General features: G+C 55.2%; 1 protein-coding gene across 7 annotated transcripts in view; it reads right to left on the bottom strand.

The window, feature by feature from the left end:
* TMCO4 (transmembrane and coiled-coil domains 4) overlaps positions 1-15,840 on the bottom strand; it is a 108,027-nt gene that overhangs the window by 72,794 nt on the left and 19,393 nt on the right. For all 7 annotated transcript variants that reach the window (XR_011390867.1, XR_011390868.1, XM_002716055.5 and 4 more), the window contains exons 4-5: positions 5,450-5,624; positions 3,631-3,658 (exon numbers count right to left, since the gene is read on the bottom strand). Coding sequence is in view for 5 of the 7 variants with exons in the window: in XM_002716055.5 (XP_002716101.2) it covers positions 3,631-3,658; positions 5,450-5,624 (203 nt within the window). In the remaining 2 variants the exon portion in view is untranslated. The remainder of the gene's footprint in view (positions 1-3,630; positions 3,659-5,449; positions 5,625-15,840) is intronic.

Here is a 15,840-nt window from a genome sequence, read left to right as displayed (position 1 = left end):
CAGGCTCGGGGCGAGGGCGGCGCTCCCTACTCAGTGAAGGGCACTGGGAGGAGGTGCTGCACTGGGACCAGAGGCTTCAGACCCCCAGTCCACCTCCGCCACTGCCTGGCCCGGCCCAGACTCGGTCCCTGCTCCTGTCTAAAGGGGAGGCTCATCCAAGATGCTCTCCAGTTGCGAGCCCCAGGTCTGCGACACAGCAGTGCAGCCTACACCACCTCGCTGGGGAGTGCAGAGTCAAAGCCTGCAGGAGCCTCAGCACCAGGCCCGGCAGAGCGGACACTCACCAGGTGACGGTCTGGGGGGGGCTCTGTCATCCCCCAAAAGCTCTCCAGAGCAACCCGGGCCTTTGCCCCCAGGGCAAACTCCAGCTCTCCAGGAAAGTCCCCGGGAGTCAGATGTTCTTCCCCCTCTTCCAGTTAGAAAGTGTCACTGTCCTCCGGCCTGACGTGGTGACGACTCCTGAGGTTGCACAGCCCCTGACCACGTGAGCTGTGAGGGCACACAGGCAGGAAACACCCCCAAACTGGGAGTCCAGTGACACCTCCCAGGAGGCAGCAGGCGATGGCTCAAGTGTTTTGGTCCCTGTCCCCATGTGTGAGTCCACAACGGAGTTCCAGGCTCCAGGCTTCTGCCTGGCTCAGTCCTGGCTGTTGCAGACATTTGGGAACTGAAGCAGAGGATGGAAGCTCTTTCTCTCTCTCTCTCTCTCTCTCTCTCTCTCTCTCTGTGGGGGCGGGGTGGGAGGACAGGGTGCCTCTGTGTGTGTGTTTCTGTTTCTCTCTCTCTCCTGTGCTCTGCCTTTCAAATAAATAACAGGGCCCGTGGTGTGGTGCAGCCAGTTAAGCCACCACCTGTGACACTGGTATTCCATATGAGCTCCAGTTCAAGTCCCAGCTGCTCTACTTCTGATCCAGCTCCCCGATAATGCGCCTGGGAAAGCAGAGATGGCCCAAGTGCTTGGGCACCTGCCACTCACATGGGAGACCCAGATGGAGTTCCAAGCTCCTGGTTTTAGCCTGCTTAGCCCTAGCTGTTGTGGCCATTTGGGGAGTGAACCAGAGGATGCAAGATCTCTCTGTGTGTCTCTTCCTCTCTCTAATTCTGCCTTTCAAATAACTAAATCTTTAAAAATAAATAAAATAATTAACAAAAAGAGATGGGCGCTGTAAGGGGTGATCAGACAATGAGGGGCTAACGTAGCTGTGGTGGGCAGGCGTTGGTTAGAGGGGAGGGGAGATGGGTTTGGCCCCCTCATGCTCTCTCCCTAGCTCCCTCTCTTGCTTTGCCACCTTCCAGTGTGAGACGACACAGCACTTGCCAGATGCCAGTCCCTCAATCTCGGACTCGCCAGCGTCTAGAACTGTCTGAACCGAATCAGCGTGCTTCCCAAGTGACCCAGTCCCAGGTGCTCGGTTACGGAGGCTCCACACGGGCCATGGCCAGTGCCGACCGTGTGCTCTGGGGCTGCGCTCACGGCGGCGCTGCCCAGGCTGTCACGCACAGAATCGCTCGCATTCTTGCTCATGCACAGATCCTGGGGCAGGGCCTGGGGATCTGCATTTCCAACAAAGCCCCAGGGCTGCTGAAGCTGCTGGCCGCCAGTCACCCTGGGGGTAGCAAGGGCTTAGAGACCACCCCCACCCCCCCTTTTTTCTTTTACAAAGAAAAGAAAATGCATTATCCTCTGAAGGAGAAGTCCCAGGGTAGGGTAACCTTGTGCTTGGCACCCCTTGCAGACGGGGACTGCGCTAAATCAATTTTTCCCAGCAAACCTGCACAGCACTAACTGCTGTGGGCTGCAGGAAGCCCCGGCTCCCTACTCCCCCATGGTCTCTGGCCACCGCCTTGCATCAGATGGTCATGAGACACAAATTCCAGGATTCCTGAGACGGGACCCTGATACCTGGCGACCACAGTCCTAGAGCTAGATGTCACCTCTGAGCCCCTCTCCTCTGTCCCCGGTCTGTTGGCCACTCTGTTGTCCATTCCAGAATGTTCCTGGGCCCAACCCTCACTCCTCTCCCCACTGCCCTCACCAAGCCTGTGATTCTCACGCCTGTCCAGGTGAAATCCGCCCTGCTGGACTACAAGGTGCCTCCGTGGGCCCAGAGCCCTCCCTGGCCTCCTGCCTGGCTCTTTGCCGCCTCTGTCCCGCCCTTCCTCCTCCTAGTTGCAAGTCGGCCGAAGTTGCCCTGTGCACGGTGTGGGGCCTGCTGGGGACCTCACTTCCAGTTCAGTGTTCCTGCTCCCTTCCGGGCCATCCGGACAAACCTCAGAGATCTCTGTGCCAAAGCCTCTCCCCAGCTCCGGCCTCTGCAAAGCCACATATGGAGGACGGGGGCACCCAGGCAGAGCAGAGGGGCTGGGCAGGCGCTCCAGAGGCAGCCTGTGTGGGGCTCCCTGGGAGACGCCCCTCCCTCAAAGATACACCTGTGTCCCCAAAGCTGCGGATGTGACTTTAATTGGAAAAGGGTCATTGCAGATGTCGTCAAGCTAAGGATCGAGGGGAGACTGCCCTGGAAAGCGTGTCCTGACAGGAAAGGGACAAGAAGACTGCCATGGGAGGAGGAGAGTGGGGGCGGGGAGAAGCAGCCACAGGCCTGGAGCGGGCAGAGGCTGAAGGGGCACAGAGCATCTCCCCACCCCCCTTTACCTCCCAGCCCCCACCCTAGAGCCTTCAGAGGGAGCTGGTCCTAAGGCACCTTGGTTTCCAACTTGTGGCCTCCACTGTTTCTGCTGCTGTAACCCGTGCAGCCACGGGAAACTGACAGCCGCTTACGGAGCAATCTCGGGGAGGTGTCTAACCTCTCTGTGCCCACTGGGGTGCTAAGATCAACATTAATTCCTAGACTGTTTACCAAGTTGGCTATGCATCAGGTGCCAGGGGTCAGGCTCTGGAAGCAAACACGGTCAGACCCAGAGCCCACTGCTGGCAGGGAAGTCGGCTGCTGACCCAAGACTCGGGCAGCAGGTGCACAGCTGTCATCGCAGTTGGCATGAGCAGTGGGCTGGGAAGGCTTCCCAGGAGGGCCAGGGAAAGGGAGCAGGTGAGTGGGCGTGGCCAGGACAGGCCACATGCAGATGCCACGGTGCAGAGGGCACAGTGCACTCCAGGGCGCCACAAGGGCCGGGGGCTGGAGCCATAGTGAAGGGCACGGCCGTATTGAGAGATGAGCCCGGGAGGGGACAGGGCCCTCGAGAGCCACGTCAGAGGCACTGGTCCTTCTCCTGAGCAGTGCAGGAGCCACTGGCGGGTACTGAGCAGGGCGGCAGTGTGGTCAGATGGCCCCCGGAAAGATCGTTCATGTGGCCAGGTGGACGGCAAAGCACTGGCCTGAGTGGCGGCAGGAAGACCCGTGAGCGGTGTGGGTGACAGTGGCTGGGACAGGGTGGTGAGCGGAGGTGTAGGAGGGGCGGAGAAGAGCCCCACGGCACGTGCCGCCAGGGCCACTGGGAGGAGGAAGCCCGGCGTGGCGCTTGGCGCGAATGAAGCGCTCCCCAGCTCCCTGGCAACAGCGCGCTCCCTCTCCATCCTTGGCCAAAAGGCTATTGGGGACTGGGCCACAGCTCCCCTGGCCCCGGGGTCAAAGGGAACGCGCACAACTGCCAGAGCTCAGAAGATTGACTTACCATCCCGGAGGAAGAAGCTCAGGAGGTCCTGGGGGCGGGAGAAACAGGCGTCAGTGACGGGGGCAGGCAAGCAGCCCACTCACGGGGCGGTCCTCCCACTCCCACTCCCACTCCCACTCCCACTCCCACTCCCACCCCATGGCAGAGCACCTGCCCCCACGCTCCAAGAGCGAGCCAGGGGATGAGCAAGCAAACCCGTGAGAGCTTCAGGCAGTGGAATAAAGGAGGTGAGGGGCTGCTTGGTTTTCCTTTTTCCCAGCCACAGCTCAGGCCACAGCTTCTGCTGCTTTCATGGCACACAGAGCAGGTGAGTGACAGGTCCCAGGGAACAAGCCAAGCTGCGGCACCGGAGCGCCAAGGTTCAGAGCCTGGCTCAGCCACCTACCAGCTGTGTGACTGCGGGCAAGTCACTGACCCTCTCTGTGCCTCCCTGCCTCCACTGTAACACAAGGGTGATCATCCCTGATCCGAGACTCTGCAATCTGCAACGCTCCCAAACCTGACACTCTCAGAGCCAACCAGATGCCCCAGGTGGAAATTCCAGACGGTGAAACAGTTTCATGCACCAAATGGTGACAAACATTGCACACCGGGGCTGGTGTCCTGGCACGGTGGGCTAAGTCTCAACCTGAGATGCCAGTATCATATCGTGCTGGCTGGAGTCACGGCTGTTCCACTTCTGATCCAGCTCCTTGCTAATGTGCCTAGGAAGCCAGCAGATGACCCAAGTGCTTGGGCCCCTGCACCCACGTGGGAGACCCAGATGGAGTTCCAGGCTTCAGCCTGGCCCAGTCCTGGCCATTGTGGCCCTTTGGGGAGTGAAGGTCTCTCTCTTTTTCTACCTCTCTCTCTGTTGTTCTGCCTTTCAAATACATAAAATAAATCTTTTAAAAAATACTATCTTCAGGCTATGAGTGTAAGATGTATTCAAGACAGAAATGAATTCTGTGTGTAGACTTGGTTCCTATTTCCAAGAGACCTCACTATGCAAATGCAAATATTTCAAAATCCAAAAAAAACCCAAATCTGAAACTAACTCTCCTGGTCTCCAGCATCTTGGATAAGTGTGGGGAGCAACTCGGACTAGACTAAGTTACTGGAATTAAGACTTATTCTATGCATCTGCTTTCCCACAATATGGCGCTGAGAAGGGAAACAGCTTCTACACAGCTGCCTCCAGTTCAACCAATAAACAGCAGGACCTGCTCCTGATTGGAGGAGAGCAGCGTACTCGGCGTGTGGGTAGCAGAGTTGGGATTGGTGGAAGAGGACTATAAAGGAGGAGAGAGACGGCATGCACTAGGAACATCTAAGGGAACAGCTAAGAGGAACACCTGTGCAGCCCCCGAGAGAGCCGGCCGGCGGTGTGCCGCTCCCCCGCGGAAGTGGGGAATGTGGCAGGGGGAACCGCCCTTCCACGGAGGTGGAAGGGACGGTAGCCAACCCGGGAAGAACCAGCAGCAAACCTGGGGAGGGCTGAGCAGACAAAAGAACAGCGCAGGGTCCTGTGTCGTTCCTCCACGAAGAGGGGGAGTGACAGATAAGGAATGCTCAACCCTTACTCCTGGCTCTTAAGGCTGCTTTGTACACGACCCGAGCTCATCTCTGCGCAGGTCCAAGCACACAGTAAGCACCACAGGAGTGCTCAGTGCAGGGTGAACACTCAGTGATCATCACCGTCGGCTGTGATCACGTGACACCACGGCGACACGCTATCTTGCAACGTCCCCGCTCTGCGAGAAGTGCTTTTCAGCCCAATTTTGAACAGAAGCGGCTTGTACTACTTCCCCAGCAGCTGCCACTCAAGTGTCAGGTGTACCTGGGTGATCAGAGACGGGTCGCCCTTCAGGACGGGGTCCTTCGACAAGGTCTGGGCAAACATGTCTGCCCCTTCGCCTCCCAGGCCGCTGGCAAAGGCAGTCATGGTGGGCAGGACGGCTTCGGACAACTCCAGCCACTTCACCAGGCTGGCTACGAACTCCGTGCAGAAGGAGCTGAAAGACAGATACAGCTGAGATCCGGAAGCTGCCTGGACTGTGCTGAGGACAAGGCCGTGGGAGGCTCAGACACGCCTGGGCCTGGGCATGGGCAGTCCAGGGCACACGTGGCCCTTGGCGGCCGGGACCCCTGGAACACACAGAAGTTTGTTTGGCTCCTTCCCTTACCATGACTTTTCCCAAGGAGGCTGATGAGCCACAGGGAGGTGGGCAAGGAGCTGTGCTGACCACCGGCCCCGGCTCAGGCTCTGCTGGGGCTCCGGAGGTTCACGGCCGGGCGTGACTGTACCATCTAGTGCAGTGAGCAGAACAAAGAGGGAGCCGCCCAAGGCACCTGTCGATGTAAAAAGGCGCCCCAAGCAAGGCAGAGGGCTGCTCTGTGAAGTCACTTAGGAGGTGCTTTCTAGAAAAACAGGGCCCACTGTGCAGGGGGATAGCCGTGGAGAGAGTCCCCCCCAACCATGTGTGTTGCCACAGGGGTCTCCGTCACCCAGGGCCACATTTGAGTGGAGCCCCACGGGAGCCCGGGGGGAGAGGAGGGCTGCTCTGGGGGAGCCGAGACACAGCCAGGAGCGCTGGCCCCTGCGGGCTGGGCAGAGTCCACTCAGGCTCCTGCTGCGGAGCCAGGCGGGAGCTGGGCGGGGGCAGAGGGAATGTGGAACAGGGGAGGAAAGTGGGAGAGGACCACAGCCAGGGAGAAGGCTGGCAGCTGGAAGGCCCACCCAGCTCCAGCGCTGGGGTGGGGCCCCCTCGAGCCACACTGCCCTGGGACCCAGGCTCTGCCCCCTGCGGGGACTGTGGTAGTAGCAGGGGTAGACTGAGGCCTCGCAGGGACGAGCAGAACTTGGTGGTCAGGGCAGGGAGGAGTGACCTCAGGAACCCCCACCATGCAGCCCACCCATCCCATCCCCCAGACCTGCCGCCTGCCTGCCGAGTGGAGACCAGAGCCGTGGACAGGAGTGCTGAAGAGCTCCTGGCTCCAAACCCCTTTATGCTCAGTGCCTGGCGAGCTGTCCCAAGAGACCGATACCTGCGGGAGGGAAGGGGGCTGGCAGGCCGGGTGGCGGGAGCTGCCGAGCTGTGGTGTGGACTCAAGGAAGCCTCAGCTGGCCCAGCAGGGAGTTCTGAAGATGGCAAGAGGGCCGGGTCTCTATTGACTTATTTTTAAAGATTTATGTATTAACTTGAAAGGCAGAGTTACACACACACACACACACACACACACACACAGATCGTCCCTCTGCTGGTTCGCTCCCCAGATGTCTGCAACAGCCAGGGCTGGGCCAGGTCAAAGCCAGGAACCAGAAGCTTCATCTGGGCCTCCCACGTGGGTGGTGGGAGCCTAAGTTCTTGGGCCATCTTCAGCTGCCTTTCCAGGTCCTTAGCAGGAAGCTGTATTAGAAACGGAGCAGGGGCTGGTGTGGCGGCAAAGTAAGTTAGGCCACCACCTGCAACACCAGCACCCCACATTAGTGCCAGTTCAATCCTGGCTGCTCCACTTCCTATCCAGCTCCCTGCTAATGTGCCTTGGAAAGCAGCAAAAGCGGCCCAAGTGCTTAGGCTCCTGGTACCCACATGGGAGACTGGGATGAAACTCTTGCTCCTGGCTTCAGCCTGGCCCAGCCCCGGCTGCTGTGTATATTTAGGGAATGAATCAGCATATGCATGTCTCTCTGAATGTCTCTCCCACTCTGTTTTTATAACTCTGCCTTTCAAATAAATAAAATCTTTACCAAAAAAAAAAAAAAAAAAAGTGGAGCAGCTGGGACTTGAACCGGTGGCGCCCTGATATAGGATGTTGGCTTGAGCCACTGTGCCACAACACCTGGCCTGGGTCAGCTCTTTATACTCCCATCATCAGCCGCTCACTGGATGTGGGTAGTCAGGAAGGGGACAGAACCTCAGGCTGGGCGGCTGTCTGTCGCCAAGGCAGATGCGCAGTGGGCCAGACAGCTCAGAGCCATGCTGGCCACCCACCTTCACGCTGGGCAAGTACCCTGAGCTTTCTACACCTCGGCGTCCCGATGTGCAAAACCAGCCAAGGAGACCAACTCCGGGGCCGGAAGAAGATCATGCAGAGAAGCGCCCAGAGCAGGCCTTGCCATGCAGCAGGTGCCTGAAGGCCAGCACTGCTATTTTCATGTACAAGGTGACCCGGGGGCCATGGGGACCAGGGTCAAGAGTCAGACTGGGGGCCGGCACTGTGGTGTGGCAGGTAAAGCCCCCACCTGCAACACTGGCATCCCATGTGGGTGCGGGTTTATGTCCCAGCTGCTCCACTTCTGATCCAGCTCCCTGCTAATACCTGGGAAAGCAGCTGAAAATGGTCCAAGTGCTTGGGCCCCTGCACCCGCATGGGAGACCGGAAGAAGCTCCTGGCTGCTGGCTTCAGCCTCGCCTAGCCCCAGCCATTGCAGCAAACTGGGAAGTGAACCAGTGGATGGAAGATCTCTCTCTCTGTGTCTCTCCCTCTCTCTCTGTAACTATGTCCTTCAAATTAATAAAATCAGAGTGAGACCGACGTCCAAGCACCTGGCTACATCCTGGCTCCCCAGGAAGCTGCTCTGTGTCCTCACCCCACCTCTCGGAGCTCCACCTCCCTCTGCTGTAAATGCAGATCACAGGTTAGTGCGGAGATTAAACGGCACGGTCACAGGGACTGGCATCGGCAACCGCCACTAATGTTAATAACTACTGCCGCACGATCAGTGTAATCACACCAGGGTGACTCCCTGAGGTGACTCGGGGGCGGCACGTGGGCGAGTGGGCGTGCACGGGGGCAGGGGATGGCCAGGTGAGTCCAACATTACAAGGGGCCAATTCACATGTGGCAAGGGCTCAGGGCCCAGGGCAGCAGCGGGGCTGGCCCTGCTGGCCATCGGAAAGGCTTGCCCGTGGAGAGGCATCTCACAACAGCATACAGGGGTCCAGAGCATGGACTCAGGTTCAAATGGCAGCTCCTCCAGTAGCCGTGTGACCCTGGACGGATTCTCGCACCTCTCCCTGGACCTGTTTGTTTCCCTGTGAAGCAGGGATGATGACGGTGACGAAATCTGTTTGCCAGGGTTGTTGGAAGGATTATCCAAGTTAATGTTTGTCCTGTGCATTTACCAAAACGTGGCAGATCCGAGGCACCATCGGTCTCTCCTGCGGCCAGGTGAGTGAATGAACAGGCCCGCAGAGTGCCCGTGCAGCACTTTGTCAGAGAATGAGTAGCAGCTGGGGGCAGCCCGGCCACGGAAGTGCTGCGCACGTGGTGGCGCTCAGGTGGAAATTCATGGAAATCAAAAGCCATGATGGCACCCGTTACCTGTGTGCCGAGTGCTTCAAACGCACTGGCTTGTTCATTTCCCCATGCAGCCCACCAGATGGGAAGGTATCGTTTTATCCCCTCCTAGAGGGAAGTCTATCCAGGTCAAGGTCAGAGTGGGGCCGGCACTGGGGCACAGCGGGTGAGGCTGCCGCCTGCAGCACCAGCAACCCGTAGGAAAGCGTGGTTTGCGTCCTGGCTGCTCCGCTTCTGATCCAGCTCCCTGCTGGTGCCCTCAGAGAGCAGCAGCAGATGGCCCAAGTGTGTGGGCCCCTGCACCCGCATGGGACACCCAGATGGAGTTCCAGGCTCCTGGCTACGGCCTGGCCCAGCCCCAGCTTCTGCCTGTGGTCATTTGTGGAGTGAACCAGTGGATGGGAAATCTCTCTCTCCGTCTCTCCCTCTCTCTTAGTTGCTCTGCCTTTCAAATAAGCAAATAAATAGATCTTTTTTTTAAAAAAATGCATTGAACTCACCGCCCCTACCACACCTCATGGCTCAGCCACACCCCACACTGCACATCCGTGGTGCCCCCACTTAGTCACGGACGACTGGGAGCTGTGCTCACGGCTGCCCCCTGGCATCACAAGAGTGGACGGGTCACATGGCGCTCCCCAGGAAAACACCAACATTCAAAACCTGCAGTGTGGTGCCGACTGGATGCGGTGGCTTCTGCGCCACTGCACTACAGGGAACTGCGGGGACACTCTGCACCTGACACGGGGCGGGGCCCGCAGGACGAAGGGCAGTAGCTCACTTCCAGGAGTGCTTGTGCACAGAGCTCTTCCCTGGGTGTGCACCTGTTAACCAGACAGGCTTATCAGGGCAGGCGAAGCTTCGCAGGTACGCACAGGTATGGGCTGTGCAGGAAGCAGGGCCCTGGCTTGCTTGGGAAAGGAGATCTGAGGTATTTCTTCTCTCCAGACAGAGTGAGGCCTCCTTGCTACTTACGAGAACATGGACACCCGCCTGGGAAGGACTGTGTGCGAGGCTCTGCAGGGCCCGACACCTGCCCTGCGCACAGCTGCTCTGAGGGCACCGTGGACAATGCCGCTGCCTCTCTGCAGCGGGCACGCCCCAGCTCTGCTCCACCCCGCTCCCTTGCTGCTGAGGCCTGGGCGTGTGACCAGATCCAGCCAAGCACACAAAAGGAAGGCATCGCGGGGTATTCTGGGAAAGATGAGTGAGGGGCTGGAGGAGGACCCCTGCCCTGTGAAGGTGTGATGTGTGGAGCTGCAGCAGCTCTTCTGTGCTCAGCAGGGGAGGGCCAAGCAAAGCGTAGGGAAGCCAACTGAAAGGCCTACTGACGCACTACATCAACTCTGTGACTACCGACCTTGGGCTTTTTGTTAAGTGAGAAAAACAAATCTGCTGTTTAAATCCCTTTTAGACCTGGGCGCTGCTACTTGCAGCCGAGGACACCTTGACTAACCGTGTGAGCTCCTGTGTACCAGCCTCACTTTCTGGATGAGGGAGCTGGGGCAGAGGAAGTAGGACAGAGCTGGCAGGCCACCACCGCTGTGGGCACGTGCGCCGTGCTGTGGCTTCCCTACGCCACCTCACAGAGCAGTTAAATAACCTGAGGTGGCGGGGTTAGGATTTGAACCCAGATCTGAATCCAGAGGTCATGAATCTCTTTCTAATAAAGGCAGTGGTTATTCATCGTGTCTTGTTACAATTTCTTGTTTATTTAAAAGGCAGAGAGAATGAGAGGCTGCGTAAAAGGCAGAGAGAATGAGAGACTGCGTGTGTGAGGGGAGGGCAGAAGGGGGAGAGGGAGAGGGAGGGGGAGAGAGGGAGAGGGAGAGAAAGGGAGAGTGTGGTGGAATGAGAAGGCCATGCCAAGATGGCTGCTGGCAACAGAAACTGCCTGACAACAGGCTGTGATTGGATGGTTTCGGAAACCACATGACAACAGAACCTGCCTGGCAACAGGCTGTGATTGGATGGATTCGGAAACTGCCTGGCAACAGGGTGTGATTGGTTAGGGCATAGACCGCCCCTTGGCTGGATTGGCTGCCTTGGCTATATAAGCTGCAGTAGCAACTGAAATAAACGAGTCTGCGGGATGCTCGCCCCTGGCCTGCTTTCACCCGACTCCCGGGGTCTGTGTGGTGACTCCGCGCCTCTTGCCCCCACCACGCTCCTCCTCTCAGAATGAATCCACAGCAACATGTGGCACCCAACGTGACTGAGAGAGAGCGTGTCGGACTCGGCGAGGTCGCCCTTGATTTCGGCCAAGGAGGCCCCTCGGTGTTCTGTGTGCTGTTTGGTTCTGTGAGGGTGAGCACAGAACCCCTTCCTACGCCCCTTTCCTTGTCCTTGTCCTCGGTCTTAGTGACCCCAGGTTAGGCACACACCTCCCAGAAGCGTACGCCACTTCTCAGCTCCTCCTTATACTTTGGGTTCACCCGGCGAATTCACACAAGGGACTGATCATCCCGGAATTCGGAACCAAGTCATCTTCCCTCACTGAGAGAGGTGACGCTCCGGAGACATAGTGTGGGCATACGGCCTTGACCTAACGAATCCAGGAAGTCCCCCACTAAGCACAGGACATACTACAATCTGATACACCACTGGCTGTCTGTCTAAGGTAGGGAACCCCCTGCAGAATGCCATCAGCCGCTGAGGTGCTAGGAATTTGCTTTGTATGGCAGCAGTGCTGTGCGTGTCTTTCCTTTGGCTAAGTTGGCGTGGTGCGCTGCTCTTAAGCACTCAAACACGAGAAAGATGCCCCCTCTCAGAAGCGCACACAGATTAATTACCAAACACAATGAATCTGTGAGTGATAAGAGCCTGTCACTCCAGGCCTCTGCCTCACAGACAACAGTTGATGACTTAGGGAGAGAGAGAGATCTGACGGTGAAAATGACATGACAGCAGACAATGCAGCAATGCCTAGTCAGCCACCCCCCACATACCCGTGGGATGAACTTAGACCACCTCAAGGCGATAACCCATGCGAGGTCATCCCATCCGCACCCCAGTGAGGATCCCCACATCTGCGGCAGTCCCCAGGCACCCCAGGCTCTCAGGGCAGCCGCTAGACCCCATCCCACCCGCACGTTTGCCGTTAATGTAGGAGCGGACGCAGAATTCAGGCCCTGGATTCCAACGCCCATAAGTGACCTCACTATGCCGAAAAAGGCTTCTCAGGAGTCAGGCCCCGACTCGCCCTACTTTGAACAGGTGCTCACACCATGGGAGCGAACCTTCAAACTCATTTTGACTGGGTTGCACTGCTCGAAGCATGTTTGTGGAGACCACAGTTCTACAGTGGAAAGCCTCCTATCAGGAAGAGGCTGAAACTGTGGCGAGGAATAATGCCGCCTGTGGAATAGCAGTGACCTTTGATACGCTTACAAGCCGTGGCACCTACACATATCCTCATGAACAGGCCTGCATTGGAATAGTTACCTATTTTGATCAGGTCAGAGATTTGGCACTTAGAGCCTTAAAAAATATAAATCCTCCTAATTATAGTCAGTTCTTTAGAAACCTAGTTCAAGGCCCCGGCGAATGGTTCCCCGATTTCCTTGCCAGAGTCTTGGAGGCAGTAGAGAAAAGATTACCGCCTGGCCCCGATCAAGACAATTTGGTCAAACTATTAGCTTGGGAAGGTGCTACCAAAGAGGTAAAAGCTGCAATGGCCCCAGTCCGTAATGAAGACATTTCTAAATGGATAGCAGCCACAAAGGAGGTAAACCCTGCCGATACACCCATACAGGCCCCAACTGCGGCCATTAACAAACTGAACACAAGGAAGTCTAATGACCCTCCAGTCTGTTGGGGATGTCAGGAAACGGGACACCTACGGCAAAACTGCCCAAACGCTGACAGATGGGGCCAGCCCAAAACGCTGTGTCCCGGATGTAAAAAAGGCTTTCATTGGGCAAAAGGTTGAAAGACCACACCTTTAAACTCCCAGCGGGGCGGCCCTCAGCCCAGCAAGTAAGAGGGAGTCCCACCACCATTAACTGGTCGATGCCCATCTTCAATCTGAGGCCAAAATTGACCCTATACTTAGATGACATTGCCTTTGTGGGTTTAACTGAGATGGGGGCAGATGCCACTGTCTTAAAAGCTAGGGATGCAAGAAAAATGCAACATTGGAAGACAGCGCCCAGGCCCGACCTCCAAGGTGTTGGAGGATTAAAATTGGCTGATCAGGTCATCACACCTGTAACGTGGAGAGATGACAATGGAGATATGGGAACCATCTTCCCGCTGATTGCTGAGGTTTCCACAACCTTATGGGGGAGAGATGTGCTCGCACACATGCAAGCGGTCCTTACTACAGATCACAGATCTCCACGAGCCAGCAGCTTTAATGGAGAGCCTACAAGTAAGATTCATCCCCAATTCTAGGGGCCACTGCTCACCTCATACAAAAGACACGCCCAATCCCCATTGAATGGGAAAAATCAGGAAACATCTGGGTAGAGCAGTGGCCAATAGTACAACCCAAACTTGGCATCCTTAGAGAACTGGTGCAGGAACAATTGGAAAAGGGACACAGAGAGCCCTCCACGGGCCCTCACAACACACCCATTTTTGTGACACCAAAGAAACAGGGAAAATATAGGCTATTACAGGATTTGAGAGCCATCAACAAAATCATAAAAAAGATGGGAACATTCCAGGCTGGCATTCCCCATCCAGGGGCCATTGCTAATGGATACCACATAGTTACCACTGATATCAAAGACTGCTTCTTTTCCATTCCCATCGCGGAGCAGGACAAGGCCTACCTCGCCTTTACAGTATGGAAGCCCAATTTTCAGCTCCCTGCAAAAAGATTTCAGCGGACAGTACTCCCACAAGGCATGAAAAACAGCCCTGTCATTTGCCAAAGATACGTTTCTCATGCGACCAGCACACTTAAAGATCAGTGCTTGGTCATACATTATGTGGATGATATCTTACTTGCTCACAAGAATGCAGCAACTCTGAAGGCCTAAGTGAGACAGTAAGAAATTTACAATTCCTGGGTTTGTCTATTGCCATAGAAAAGGTACAACATTTTCCTCCCATTCAATTCTTGGGTTATCAAACCTCCTCCCATGTATCTCCAATGGGCCCAAACCTAAAAGTCAAGCATAGATACTCACTTAATGAACTTCAGCAACTATGTGGCCAAATCAATTGGCTGAAGCCCTTCCTTCCCTAACACCTGCAGAGCTTAGACCACCATTCGATTTACTGACCAAGGGGAACAGCCCTTCTTCAAAAATCACATGGACACCAGCAGCCAAATCCACTATAGACAAGATCAACACCCAGTTGTCACATTTCAAAACCTTTAGATATGACCCTCAGGTGCCTCTATTTGCCATAACTATATCTACCCTCAAGGCCCCCTTAGGAGTTATTTGGCAACAACATGGACCACTTTTTTGGGTGCACATAGCCTGGAGCGAGTGTCGTAAAATAGTTAACAAAGTAGATGCCATCCTTATGATGGGACTTAAATTAAGATATTATGCCAATAAGATATTTAACACAGAGCCAGAAATAGTGGTCCTACCCCTATCACAATTAGAACTGTCCACATTGATGCAGAATAGCTCACTCTTTCAAACTTTAACTAATAAATTTCCCAGGACAGGTTGACAATCACCTGCCAGCGGACAGGCTACTCTAGACACTACAAATCTTAGAAATAGACTATCCAAAACATGCTTTCCCTGTTAATCAACCTATACCCATGGCACCATGTGTGTTTATGGACGCCAACAAGTCACTGTTTGGAATAGTGATCAAATCTTTAACAGAAAAAGATAAGATCCATGTAGAACCCCATGGGGGATCAGTACAGGTGGGAGAAATAAAGGCAATAGTCAAGGTTCTACTCCTTAGCCAGGATGGGCCGGTAAATATATTTTCAGACAGCAAATACTCAGTACAGGTAGCAAAGACGATCCCTTTTGCAGTCTTTAACCTGACCAATAATCTAATTGATCAAATGTTCACAACACTTAAGGAGCTAACTGAGTACAGAAAACACCCATGGTATATCTCACACGTAAGATCACATACTGGGTTACCTGGCTTTATTTTCCAAGACAACAAAAAGGTCGACCGTCTTATCTCCTGCAACACGGCTTCCATTGGACACCTAGAACAAGCCCATATTCTACACCAAAATTTTCATACGTCAGCAAGCAACATACAATTGCTTTCCCCAGAGCTAACAACGAGCCAATGCAAACACCTAGTTCACTACTGCAAGAATTGTGCACCCCTCGCCCTGTTAGGCCCACTGCAACAAGCAGGAGTGAACCCGTGAGGCCTTGCTCCTAATAAGCTCTGGCAAGTGGCCATCACCCACATTAACTCCTTTGGTAAACAAGTTTGTCCATGTGGTGGTAGATACTTGTTCAAAGGCTGTATTTGCAACAGCCCAATCTGGAGAAAAGGCTAATAATGTGATAAAGGCAGTTAAGTCAGCCATGCTGGTCCTTGGTGTCTCCTGGACCATAAAGACTGATAACGGGCCAGTGTATATATCACAGGAATTTAATTCCTTCCGGAAATCCTGGAACATACGGTCTGCCACAGGTATCCCATATAACCCACAGGGACAGGCAATCATTGAAAGAACTCATAGGATGATTAAAGATCTCTTACAAAGACAGAAAAACAATCATATGTCCCCAGACCCACAGCTTGCTTTGACTGAAGTCCGTTTCACTATCAATTTTCTTAGTTTTGATTCCCAAGGGGTCAGCCCAGCTTATATACACTGGGGATCCTTTCCATTCCAGACCCCAGCCTCTATGGTTAGGTGGGAAGACCCCCTGGCAGGAGAATGGAAGGGACCACACCCTCTGCTGACCAAGGGCTGAGGATATGCTTGTGTCTTTCCAGAGAATGCGGGACAGCCCATTTGGGTACCAG

The sequence above is a fragment of the Oryctolagus cuniculus genome, chromosome 7 (genome assembly GCF_964237555.1).
Source record: "Oryctolagus cuniculus chromosome 7, mOryCun1.1, whole genome shotgun sequence".
NCBI classification, from domain to species: domain Eukaryota; kingdom Metazoa; phylum Chordata; class Mammalia; order Lagomorpha; family Leporidae; genus Oryctolagus; species Oryctolagus cuniculus.
The sequence above is the reverse complement of the archived record's forward strand: the minus strand, read 5'-3'. Positions and strand labels throughout refer to the sequence as shown.